This window comes from Mobula birostris, chromosome 16 (genome assembly GCF_030028105.1).
Source record: "Mobula birostris isolate sMobBir1 chromosome 16, sMobBir1.hap1, whole genome shotgun sequence".
NCBI classification, from domain to species: Eukaryota; Metazoa; Chordata; class Chondrichthyes; order Myliobatiformes; family Myliobatidae; genus Mobula; species Mobula birostris.
This window is the reverse complement of record NC_092385.1, coordinates 40,959,869-40,972,248: the sequence shown is the minus strand read 5'-3', so window position 1 is coordinate 40,972,248 and position 12,380 is coordinate 40,959,869. Positions and strand designations below refer to the sequence as shown.

Sequence of the window (12,380 nt, the reverse complement as noted above, 5' to 3'; positions counted from 1 at the left end):
TCCACATATTGATTTATAGTTCATATAGTTCATCTGCCTTGCTCCTTGCTTTAAAGTAAGCACACCTCAAACCATCTGGCTGAGTGCGTCTTTCCTCTATCATCTGCCTATCTTTCCTTCCAAACTCAATACAAGCTGTCTTGACTTGTGTGCCAACTGCCCCATCCACTGCCTCTTCACTTCAGTTCCCACTCCCCTGCATATCTAGTTTAAATCCTCCCCAATAGTACTAGTGAACCTCCCTGCCAGGATATTTGTTCCTCTCCAGTTCAGGTGCAACCTTTCTCACTTGTACAGGTTACCCCAGAAGAGGTTCCAATAATCCAAGAACTTGAAACCCTTCCCCCTGCACCATCTCCTCAGCTACTTATTCATCTACACTATCTTCCTGTTCTGACCTTCCCTAGCTCGCGGGACCAGGAGTAATCTGGAGATCACCACTATGGAGGTCCTACTCTTCAGCATCCTTCCTAACTCCCTAAACTTACTGCACAGGACCTCTGCCCTCTCCTGCCTACGTCATTGGTACCAACATGTACCATGACCTCTGGCTGCTCGCTGTCCCCTTCAAGAATATTCTGCAATGTCTCAGAGATATCCTGGACCCTATCATCCAGGAAGCAACACACTATCTTTTGCTGCCGTAGGATCGCCTATCTATCCCCCTAACTATCGAGTCCCCTATGACTATTGCTCTGCCTGACTTCATCCTACCCTTCTGAGGCTCAGAGCTGACCAGAGTGCTGTTGGTCTGGCTGCTGCTGCTTTGCCCAGATAGGTCATCCCCCTAATTTCAGACTACCTGTATCACATCAGAATTTGGAGGAACAAGAAATTAACTATCAAATAACAGTGTTGATGCTTCGCAATAGTTCAACAAAGCTAAAAATGATGTGTTGATGATTTTCACTTGTACACAGTGTCTGAGGCTTCTTGCTTAAGTGTCCAACAATAATCAGGCAACATTGACGGTTTTCAGTTGCCCTGATACCGTTTCTCCATGAGCTTGATGTCCTGGTGAAACCTTTCACCATGTTCGTCACTGACAGCACCAAGACTTGCAGAGAAGAAGTCTAAATGGGAATGCAGAGAATGAATCTTTGCTGTTATGTTACACTTCCTGATTTTGTATGCTTGAAGCATGCTGTTGACCAGCTGCATGTAGTTTGGTGCTCTGTAATGGCCAAGAGAATGTTCAACAGCATCCTGGAATACCTTCCATGCAATCTTCTCCAGTCCCACTAAAAGTTCTTCGAATTACCTGGCACTAATGATCTGATTGACTTGTGGACCAACAAAAATATCTTCCTTAATCTTGCTGTAAATTATTCTGACTTGGAATTATTAAGTGAAATATCAGCAATTTCTAAAAATGGTGCATGATAGGATAATTTCATGGTGATTTTCATGATCAGCAGTCCAAAGTATTCAGGAAGCAAAATCTTTTTTTTTCCAGCGTTACGCATCTCATTCAGCCCTCAATGCTTATCTATTACAAACTTATCATTGCATTTTGAACTTATGGGACATAAATATTCTCTTTTAATTTACATGTTGATCATGTTTGTTTTTGTATTTATTTACAAATTATTTTGGTCTCCTTTACACTTGTTTACTGGAAATGGCATTAAACAATCTTGAAGCTTGAATTTGTGAGTCATTCTAACCTCCATGTTGGAGGTACTGCTAAGGAGTTCGAAAGGCAGAACAAAATGTAGGTAAGAGGTATCCCTGTATATCGATGAATTGAACCCAACACATTTGAAAAATTACTCATGCATAGTATGTTGTAGCATGGATGAAATTACCAGAGAGACAGTCACTGGCAGATACAAAGCAGCTTCTTTATTCGACACAACAAGGTACAGTAGGCATCTTACGGACAGAGACGCTTTCCGCAGAAAGGTCTGCTAGCTAAAATGTGGGCTCAATATTTATATGCTAAACACAAAGGCAATCGCTACTTAAAAGTTATAGACAATACTTAGACAATGTTTCCTTTTGAAGCTACATACAAACATCACACCTTCGAATTTTATCCTTTCCTTCTGACACCAACATGTCTGGGTTGGTATCCACAGCCTTCAGGAATGTAAGTTAAGTCTACGATACATTTATTTGGCATTTCCCGTGCTAACATAGAAGACAGTTAATATTTATAATGTATAGGTGATTCTGCCTTCGAAACTAAAGCATCAGGCACCAGAAGCATCTGGTATTCACGCCTTTTAGGAAGCCCATTGTGGTGGACTCAATCCACAGTCCTTTGTCAAACAGTTAAAATAGAAGTCTGGTGGCCAAAGTCATTTAAGTGTTAACAAATCATTTACCCAAAAAGAAATCCACTCTAACATAGTATATTCAAACAAATGCAATGGAATGGAAGTATATTCTTCTATTTTTCACTCATTAAAATAGTTGCCAAAGTCATCTAAGTAAGGTAAAAAAAAAGGAAAGTAATACTCCCTTCAAAATAGCCATTCTTATGTTTGTAGCAACCAGAATACACATTATATCATTATTCAACATAGAAATGACACACTTACTAATTTGCTGGTTTTTGATTGTAAGTTACCATTTCTATTCTCTTATTTAATGCTCTATTCCAAATTATTCCTGAAAGTTGCTACTGAAGGTTTGACTGATATTTGAAAGATCCTGAAGTACAGCTCAATAGACGTTAACTAAGCTATTGGTTGACTTAAGTCAACCAATAAAAAATAAGTTATATTGTCAAAATTAAATTGAGCAAAAATGTCAGAAAGTGAATTTTCAGGCCCATTTTATTCTCACTTTGGACACTTCAAAGAGGACTATCAGTTTCAGATGTCTTCCAATTCCATGACAAGAAGAACCATCTATATCTTTGCTATTCTGTCTAAATGAATGATTCTGCATGCTTTTCTCTCCCATCCTCAAAATGACAATGATTTGCTGACCATTTGAACTCTTCACCATTGGAACTCTGTGCTGAAATTACTACTGATCCAGTGTGTATTTTGGAATGTTCATTGTTTCACTGTGAAAGCTTAGCAGGACCCCAAACCTAGATCATTAATTTCTGATAGGCAAGCAAAGTCAAATTTACTCCAATTACTGTTGAGAGCAATAGTGTATTAGTAAAGCTGAACAGTAAGATGTAAATGTTACACTTTAGTCTCTGTAAATAGTGAACTCATTGCTGGGCTTCTTTATTTGCTTTAATTAACTAATTATATAATAATTACTGAAACAGCTGAGAACTTGTGTTCAACTTTTATAATTTGTCTTAATGTACTGGTTTAAAGGAAAGATTGTTACAAGATCATTCTGTTTTCATCTAGGTCACCTCTGAAGAGAATGTTTTTTGATTTTACTATGATGCAGGATGCATGCTGAGTAAAGAGATACTGGTAGTTAGTCAATCAAATTTAACCAACATGTAGTGTTCACCTTAGAAGAAAAATATGCTATCACGTTCCTCTGTGTTAATTTTGAAGCTGATTAAGTGTATATTAACATTACAAAATAAGAATTGTGTTCTTCTGCTGGATATATTTTCAAATATGAATGAGAAAATGTTATATTCTCCAAGACCCAAATGTTTCAATAAATGGAAAGTCTTCCAGTTACTATATTTGGTGTTAAAGACAGCTAGATGCTTTATACATAAATATATTTTGTGCACACCTCGTTCTTCACCCTTTCAACATATAACACATTACAACCATCTGCCATTGGATGGTTTCTGACATAGGAATCTGAAAGGCATTTCATTTTCACTCTCTTGAATTGAGATATTTCATTCTTATAATTTGTGCTCTTATTTGTGTGATATTTCATTCTTATAATTTTGACAGACAAAATTAACTCAAGGAACTGGGTAAAAGAACAACTATAGGACTGAAACTCGTTACCTTTTTGATTAGGGGTCAAGGAGTGAAATAATCAAACCCATTGATAGCACACTTTAGCTTTGGCAGTTTTGGTTCTTAGTTAGCTTACATTTATTTCTTAATGATTAGGGAAACTTTTTCCTTTCAAGATTGCAGTTGATTAAAATAGTCGATGTTTATACCCATTTGGTTTCCAGCCAATATGCAGTATATTAGGAGGTTAATTACAATGCTTCAAACTGTGTTCTAAGAGAAGTAAATGAACAACTGACTACATGGGCAAAACTGTGTGGCTGTTGCCTTGGTGAGGTGGCCATTGTTCATAAACAAAAAGTCTTCATGGGTGAATTCCATCTCCACTGAAGTCACTGAAGTTTCCTTTTACTCATTTCTCTATTGGTGCTGTATAAATACAACTTATGTAAAATATTACAATTTATTAAAACTTCTTACCAGAGGCATGTTAAAACCCAAATTTTGCTCTAAGTAAACCATTTTTGGTTTGAGATGAACTTTGATTTATTTCATAGTGGTCTCAAAATAACAGTAGGTAGGAAACTAGAAAAACATCTTTAAAAAATGTCTGAGTTGTATCTTGAAATATATAGAGCTCATATACAATCTCAAAGTTTCATTGAAAAACTTTTAGTTCTTGACTGTACTTATTAAATAGTAATTTTCATTATCTACTGCAATTACTTTCTGAATTTAAATTGTTTTGCCTTTTTTTGTGGAAAGGATCCCCCCCTCCTATTTTTATTTGGGTGTATTTTTCTACTCTTTGCTACCCTTGCATTGGAGGTGTTGAGCATTGGCTCCACCTAAAAAAAAGGCAAGTAAATTTCCCTGTTCTGTTCATGCAGATCCAAAGTGCAATTCAGGAGCTGTTTGGCGTCAGGCAGATTGCTGGGTGATGATTTAAAGGATGTAATCTGATCTCAGGATGCAGATGATGATTTTAAATTCTTCTTGGAGTTCATTCCATCATCTGATAGATTACTAACTGATTAGATTACCAACTGTGCCTCCTGCAGGATTTTACCTCTTTGTTGTGAGATGGTATGCAGAAGATAAAAATAAATTCAGTGAATGAAGAAACCCATTTAAAAATGTCTTTCATCTAAATTTATGTATTTAATGTTATAATCATCTGAATAAGTACAGTTAACTGGCAATGGAGGAAGTTTGTTGAGCCGGAATAGATTTTTGTGCCCCATGTCGGAAAATCCAGATGAGATAAAGAACATAATGTCTCTGTTGAATTCTGACACAATTCTTAGAATAATTGTCTAACAATAAATACAGTATAACAATTTTTCAAACTGCGAAATGAAATAGGAATTCCTCTGCCTGCAATAACTTGGAAGAAAATAACCGTGTTCTTTATCATAAGCATTACATTTACATAATAGAGAAGAGATTGTCAACCATGTGTGTTTATGCTCACATAGATTTCATCTGCAAGCTATTGGATCAAAAGTTTGTTTGTGGTTTTGTGGCAGCAGTAGAGTGTGGTCATAACAAAGTTAGAAGTTCAAAGTTCAAAGTAAAATTTATTATCAGAGTACATACATATCACCTCATACAACCCTAAGATTTTCTTTCTGCGGGCATACTTAGCAAATCTATAGAACAGTAACCGTACACTGTAAGCATCAGGAACTGTGTTAACTGTAAACAAGCTGTGCAAATGCAGATATAAGTAAATAGCAATAAATAACAAATGGCATTATAACAGAGTCCTTAAATGACTGCAGCATTCCCCTTTACTTCAACAGCCTGATGGATGAGGGGTTCTGGAACCTGATAGTGTGAGTGCTGAGGCACTTGTACCTACTACCTGATAGCAGCAGTAAGAAAAGAGCATGGTCTGGGTGGTGGGGATCTTAGATGATGGATGCTGCTTTTCTACAGCAACATTTCATGTAGATATGCCCAATGGTTGGGCAAATTCACTACCTTTTGAAGGATTTTCCACTCAAAAGCATTGGTGATCCCATACCAGGACATAATGCTGCCAGTCAGCACACTTTCTACCACACATCTATAGAAGTTTGCCAAGGTTTTTGATGACATACCAAACTTCTGCAGACTCCTAAGGAAGTAGAGGTGTTTTGGTACTTCCCTTCCCTTCCCTCGCCTCTAGCCTTGCCTTGTCTAAAGCCTTGCCCTGCCTGTAACTCTCGCCTTCACTGCTGTCAAGTTCCATCACCAGAGCAAGATAAGGAACTGTCCATTTTTGTTTCGTACTGTCTCTGTGTCCACGCCTTCACTAGGTGTGTCTGGCCATTTGCCGCTACCTAGTGTTGGGAACTGTCTGTGTCCACGCCTTCGCTAGGTAGGTTCGGCTGTCTGCTGCTGCCTCATGTTGGGAACCGTCTCATTGTATTCTGCATTCTGTGTAATGAATCCTGGCCCTACATTCTGTACCCAAGGAGAGGTCCTGGCTCGGTGTTCTGTGTATGAGTCCCGGCCCTATGTCTGTTTCCAAGGAGGGATACCAGCTCAGTGTTCCATGTCCCTGTGTTCCTGTCTCTCAAGTCCATAGCTCCGTGTTCCTGCTCTCCCAAGACCGAGGCTCTGTGTTCCATGTTCCTGCTCTCCCAAGACTGAGGCTCTGTGTTCCATGTTCCTGCTCTCCCAAGACCATGTCATGTCCTGTCCTTGCCTAGTTCTGGGGTCCGAGCCCAAGGCAAGTCCCAAGTTCTGGGTCCTTGCTCAGTCTCTGGCTTGGAGTCCATATCCAAGCCTTGTAGTACCCTAGCCTTGAAGAACCCAAGCCTCATCATGTCTTCACCTAGATCTGGGGTCCGAGCCCGAGTCGAGACCCAGGTTTTGGGTCCTTGTCCAGTCTCTGGCTCGGAGCCCAAGCCCAGGCTCCTAGTTCCTAGTTCCGTGTCCTGGTTCCGTTATCCTAGTCAAGTCCTAGCCCAGGCCCTGTATCCTTGTCTCATCCAGAGCCTGTGTCATGTCCAGCGTCATTTCCTCCTGATTTCCCTTGCCTTCTGGACACTCCTAGTCCGGTTTCTAGTACATCAGTGTCTATGCCTTGCTTTTGGGTCCACCTCCCAGTGCCCTCATTATGAGACATAGACTACTCAGAAATCTGATAGCAGGTGGGAAGTTGTACCTGTGGGTCTTCAATTCCTCCTACTGGTAGTAATGAGAAGAGGGCATGTCCCAGATGACGAGGGTCTTTAATGATCGATGCTACTTTCTTGAGGCATTGCCTGTTTAAATAGTATTTGGTGTCTCAAGAAGGCAGTATCCATCATTAAGGACCCACACATGCAGGACATGCCTTCTTCTCATTACTATCATCAGGGCAAAGGTACAGGAGCTTGAAGGTATACACCCATCTTCTTTTCCTTCTCTGTCAGATTTCTGAACAGTCCATGACCTCATGAATACTACCTCACTATTTGGCTCTCCTCTTGTGCTATTTATTTTTTACAAATTTCTTGTAACATTATCATACTTTATCTATTGCACTGTACTGTTGCCACAAATCAACAAATTTCATGACATATTTCCTGAACCCTGATCCTGATTTATGAGTTATGCTACAATGATATGTATTCAAAACTCTTTCTAGGTTTTTGGACTGCCTGTGTGGATAAGCCACACATGATCTTGTATAATATCTCAGATTGTAGCTAGGATTTAGGAAGCTTTAAAAATATGGCCCAGCAAACTAGAGGAAAAAAAAGTAATTCAGCAGAAACATCAGCTTGATTACTTTCAATTTTCCTCAGGAAACTCTGTAGCTGCTTGCGTGTCATTGTGGGGGACACTGGAGGAGATATGGAAGAGGATTTTTATGAGATGGCTTTCAGTGGAGAAATGAAGATTGCATGCTAAGATAATGTATACTAGTAAATAGAGATGGAAAGCAAAGCAAGGCTAAATAGTGCTTTTGTCATTGTCATCCAACCCACAAACAGTACAATGGAGGACTAAAGAAAAAGATTATGGAAAACAAAGAGAAATAAAGCTGGTGAGCATGAGACTGGAGTGACAGTCAAATGGTCCACACTGACCTGGTTATAGAAATTATTAGGATACATACAGTATATCCTGTGGATTAGTGGGAAATCGAGGAAAAAAGGAGGAACAACACATGGTTAAATTCAGAAGATTATTTTGTTTTTTTTTTAGAGATACAGCATGGAAGAAGCCCTTTGAGCCGAACCACCCAGCAACCCCCGATTTAACCCTAACTTAATCACGGAACAGTTTACAATGATCAATTAACCTACTAACTGGCACATCTTTGGACTGTGGGAGAAAACCCACATGTTCTGCGGGGAGGACGTACAGATTCCTTACAAACGATGTCAGAATTGTACTCCGAACTCCAATGCCCTGAACTTCAGTAGCATCGCGCTAACCACCATGCTACAATGGTGCTCAAGAATATACAAGTTCTATGATAGAATTCTGAAATCCTCCTTGTAAATATTAGGGTCCATAATGGAAATGCATTTAATCCTGAAGTCCTGACAGGAGAAGTGAAATTGTTCGTGAGTAATAGGATTTAGTTTCCTTGTTGGTACTGTTAAACGCAGTAGACTGGTAGAAATTGGCAGAGATCTGAATGAAAAGATATAGGCATAAATATTAGCCCACAAAGATCAGAAGTGGACCAACAACACAGACAAAAATGACATTAAGTACTTATGTTACGTTTCTAAGAGAATTAATATCAGTTGTTTATAATCTGTGGTCATTTAGGGGGAGGATTTTCTTGTTCTCTAGTGCTATTTCTTGCTCAACAAATGAAATCGCCATTGTTGCAGTGGTAAAAATTTGTCTCCAGTGAGATTTTCAACAGCATTGCCCTAAATAATATCAAACACTGTCCATTCACAGAAGAACCATATTTCACTGATGCTGAAGCCTCCACAACAATTTATTTAAACAGCCAAACAATTTGCTACTGCTTTCTCTCTGCAATGCAAGTTGAATTAAACTGACACAAGCACCACACTTCAGACGCTGTCGAGAGATGCCTGAAAAAAAACCTCCCAAATATGAAATGGTTTTAATGAGAAAAAGGACACAAAACAATGTCTGATGTAAGAGGTGATATCCAGCTCTTTCTTCGTAAAGACTTGACAATAAGCTACCATCTTTTCAACATTTCTTACGAGAGTAACGTCCAACAGGCTGTGCTCACTCGCAACCCTAGAAATTCTCAAGTATATACTCCTATATGTACTTCCTTTGCTCTCAAGATCAGGAATTTCTGCTCACGCTACTATGCAGAGGTCAAAAAAATCTCAACTGTTACAATAAAATCCATTTTAGGTTCATGCAACTTTGGCATTCAGAGCCTACAGAATCATTTGTCGGAATTACAGGGTTCCTGAAAGTGAGGGCATTGCCCTCAGAGGTGCTCCCTGGTGATTTCCTGCCAGAGTTAAGATTGCATGAGGAGGATGCCTTCCCATTATCCACTATTTATCACAGCCTATACAGGTTCCTGTGTCCCCCTGTAGGGCAGCCACCTAACACAATTATTTCATCTTTTATATCCCTCCCACCCAAAAATGCAATCATGCCTTATCAACATTCTAACAAGAAGGAAGAGTGCAATGATGTTACCCTTCAAGACTGATTCTTAAAATCAGAAAAACTTAAGGGTGGTACTAACAGCAAGAAAAACTTGACAAGGAATGCACTCTGTTCCTGAAATCAGGAGAGAGACAAATTGCACTGTTTTGAAATGGGCTCTAACAAATGTTGTCATTTTTCCAAAGTTTCTCGAACAGAATTAGGTAGGTTTCAGGAGAGGAACTGAGGGATTTAGTGTTTAAGCAGGAAAAGTATGCAGAGGTAGATCAACCATAATCTGGAGTGGCAGAGCAATGGCCTACTGCTGCAACCATATCTTAAGTTCTGCAAAATTAAACCAATTTGTGAAAGCTTCCACTGACTTCCTAGTTCTTGAAATGGGAAGGATCCAGGTACATCAGCAATATTTGGAACAGTACAGCACAGTATAGGCCCTTCGGCCCACACTATTCAAATTAATGATAGAAATGTGCTTATAACAAAAAGATATGCCTATTTTAATGTTAATATTAATGTTTACAGAATCATTTTAAACTTTCAAAATTTTTATTTTTGAAAGGCCCCAAATATTGTTGAATGTTGGTCAATGTCAAATACATTCAAAGAGGTTCAATAATAATGACAGCCTGAACAGTCAAAGTTATTCTATAAGTGCAGTATGCTGCCTCTGTTGAGACAGATTCTGTGCTGTACCCCACCATACTGACTAGATGAGAACCAAGCAACATGCTGGAAGAAACAACGCAGACCAGGACAGGAGGCCAGCTAACTCAGGACAGTGGAAAAATTGCTCAATTAATCCAGTCCATTCATTTGAATTGACAGCCAATTCACTAATCCAATTTACAGGTGTCCTTGTTGAATTAATCATTCAGGTATCTATTTTAGACTCCAACTATCAATATTCCTTCAGTGTGGATGAAGAATTAAGAGTATTTTCTCAATGCATTATTTTGAATAAGTAGATAGACTCAAGTTTAAAAAAATGATCTAGTGTGAAAAAAATAAATCTTCTGTATTCCTTGATTCTGGTAAGAGAGCAAAGATTGTTTTCCATCTATTCTCAATACTCAGTGGAGAAAAGATTTTCAATAATTTCATTTCACTGTTTATTTTTCAATATTGTACAAGAATTAAACAATGTGATCCATTAATCATTTGAAAATTGACTCTGTGTTGGCTCATTTGTTTTTTGTTTTTGTTTACAGATCCGGGTGGTGGAAGATCTGGAACCGCACCATCAAACACTTGTACACTGTCAGCCTTTAGCACAATAGTGCTATCTTTGTCAGCAAGATCAGCATTATGGTGAAAACATACGCTGACGTACCTGACATCCTATAGCAGTCAATGATCTAAAGACTTGGAATGAGTGAATCTACAAATTTTGCTATTGTGCATTAACTGACCCACCAATGTTATCTTTTCCTATAAATTTTTATGATTGTACATTTTGTCATTTCAAATTTATGTGGTTACACCAATAACTACCAGTACAATTCATCCGACAGGTCAAATTGAGAGGTATGTTCTTTGCATGAGGTTTCGTTTGAGTTTTTCAAATGCACTGAAATCAACATCTGAAAAACATCAGATATTTGATGTTACCAAAGCGTGCAATCTAATGGTTTGCATATTATGTACAGATGGCTATATTTATACTTGTGAAATGTTCAGTATTTTGAGTTTATTATTTAGCACAACTTTTTGAAGTATCTTGGAATGTGTTGTAGGTTTTAACATTGTAATACAATTTTCAAATTTGTCACCTGTACCTGAAATCACTGTTGCTTGTATGGAAATTGGAGATTTAACCAGATAACATTGGTGCAGTATCTATACTTTAACTAACAAAGATTTCTCTGAAATATCCGGGTACAGTCATAACAAATGAAAAGTAAACTGTATGTACTCACACATTTCACAACTATTGAAACTTCCTATTATTTAAAGTATATTATATTTTTGTTGCAGCAAGCAAACCTGGATTACCTAGTGTATTCTAATGTAGTAACAAGCAATGAAGTTTAATTAAAATACAATGATGAATAAGGCTAAAATTGATTGTTAGGTATGTATTGGTATGAGTGTAATATGCAACACATATATAAAGTCTATGGTATAGCTGGTGGGTGGAAGGAAATAAGACAGCAGATGGAAAAGGTGAAATAAATCAAATCTGTGATGTTGCATGTGAAGGTGCATTTATTTTTCTGTTAAATTAATGTACATAAGTCTTTCATTGCATATTTGTAAATATGTGTCAGGAGCAACATCATTTTCCAATAAGCTGTTACTAGATTAGCTGTAAAGGTGAGCTGGTCAGTTTGTTTACCAGATTGAATCTAAATGGTTGCTATAATCTTTTAAAAGTTTGATCTACTTTCAGAAAAATAACTGTTTACAACTATGTTTTTTAAACTTCAAATCCGTTTTATATTTTTCATCCGTCTGTTATGACTGGCCACTGTTAATGTAGGCAGCAGTATTTACATTTAAATATTGTTTGCTTAATTCTGTAAATAGTAATTTGACAGATTCCTGTGAAATAAATCTGCCTTGAAACAGTTTTCCCCCATTATCATCCTCTTAATAATCCTGCAGAATACCGTTTTCTATCTGTAGTAAATAACTGTTTTCTCATGATCCTACTTTTTTTAACAAAGGGTCGAGATAAATATTAGGAGTCAAGTTTGAGAAATGCATTTTAAAATTAACATTTTAAAAAATGCACTGCAAAAACAAGGCTCTTTTTCAATGCAAAGCCTGCTTAGGGCGATAAATATGCACACAGGCTGAGCTCTTGTGGCAATCTTCACAGGGAGTTCAGTTTCTGAACTTTACTATGGCACCACTGAGACCTAAATGTAAGACCACCTCACTCATCACCATCGTATATCGGCTCGGACATTCCAGTGAAAGTGACAG

General features: G+C 38.0%; 1 protein-coding gene across 3 annotated transcripts in view; it reads left to right on the top strand.

Moving 5' to 3' along the window:
• The window catches only part of LOC140211113 (contactin-4-like), a 2,284,382-nt gene extending 2,272,253 nt beyond the window's left edge, over positions 1-12,129 (top strand). For all 3 annotated transcript variants that reach the window (XM_072280600.1, XM_072280598.1, XM_072280599.1), the window contains one exon: positions 10,661-12,129. In XM_072280600.1, coding sequence (XP_072136701.1) covers positions 10,661-10,764 — 104 coding nt within the window. In that variant the 3' untranslated portion in view covers positions 10,765-12,129. The remainder of the gene's footprint in view (positions 1-10,660) is intronic.
• Positions 12,130-12,380: the final 251 nt, after the last annotated feature.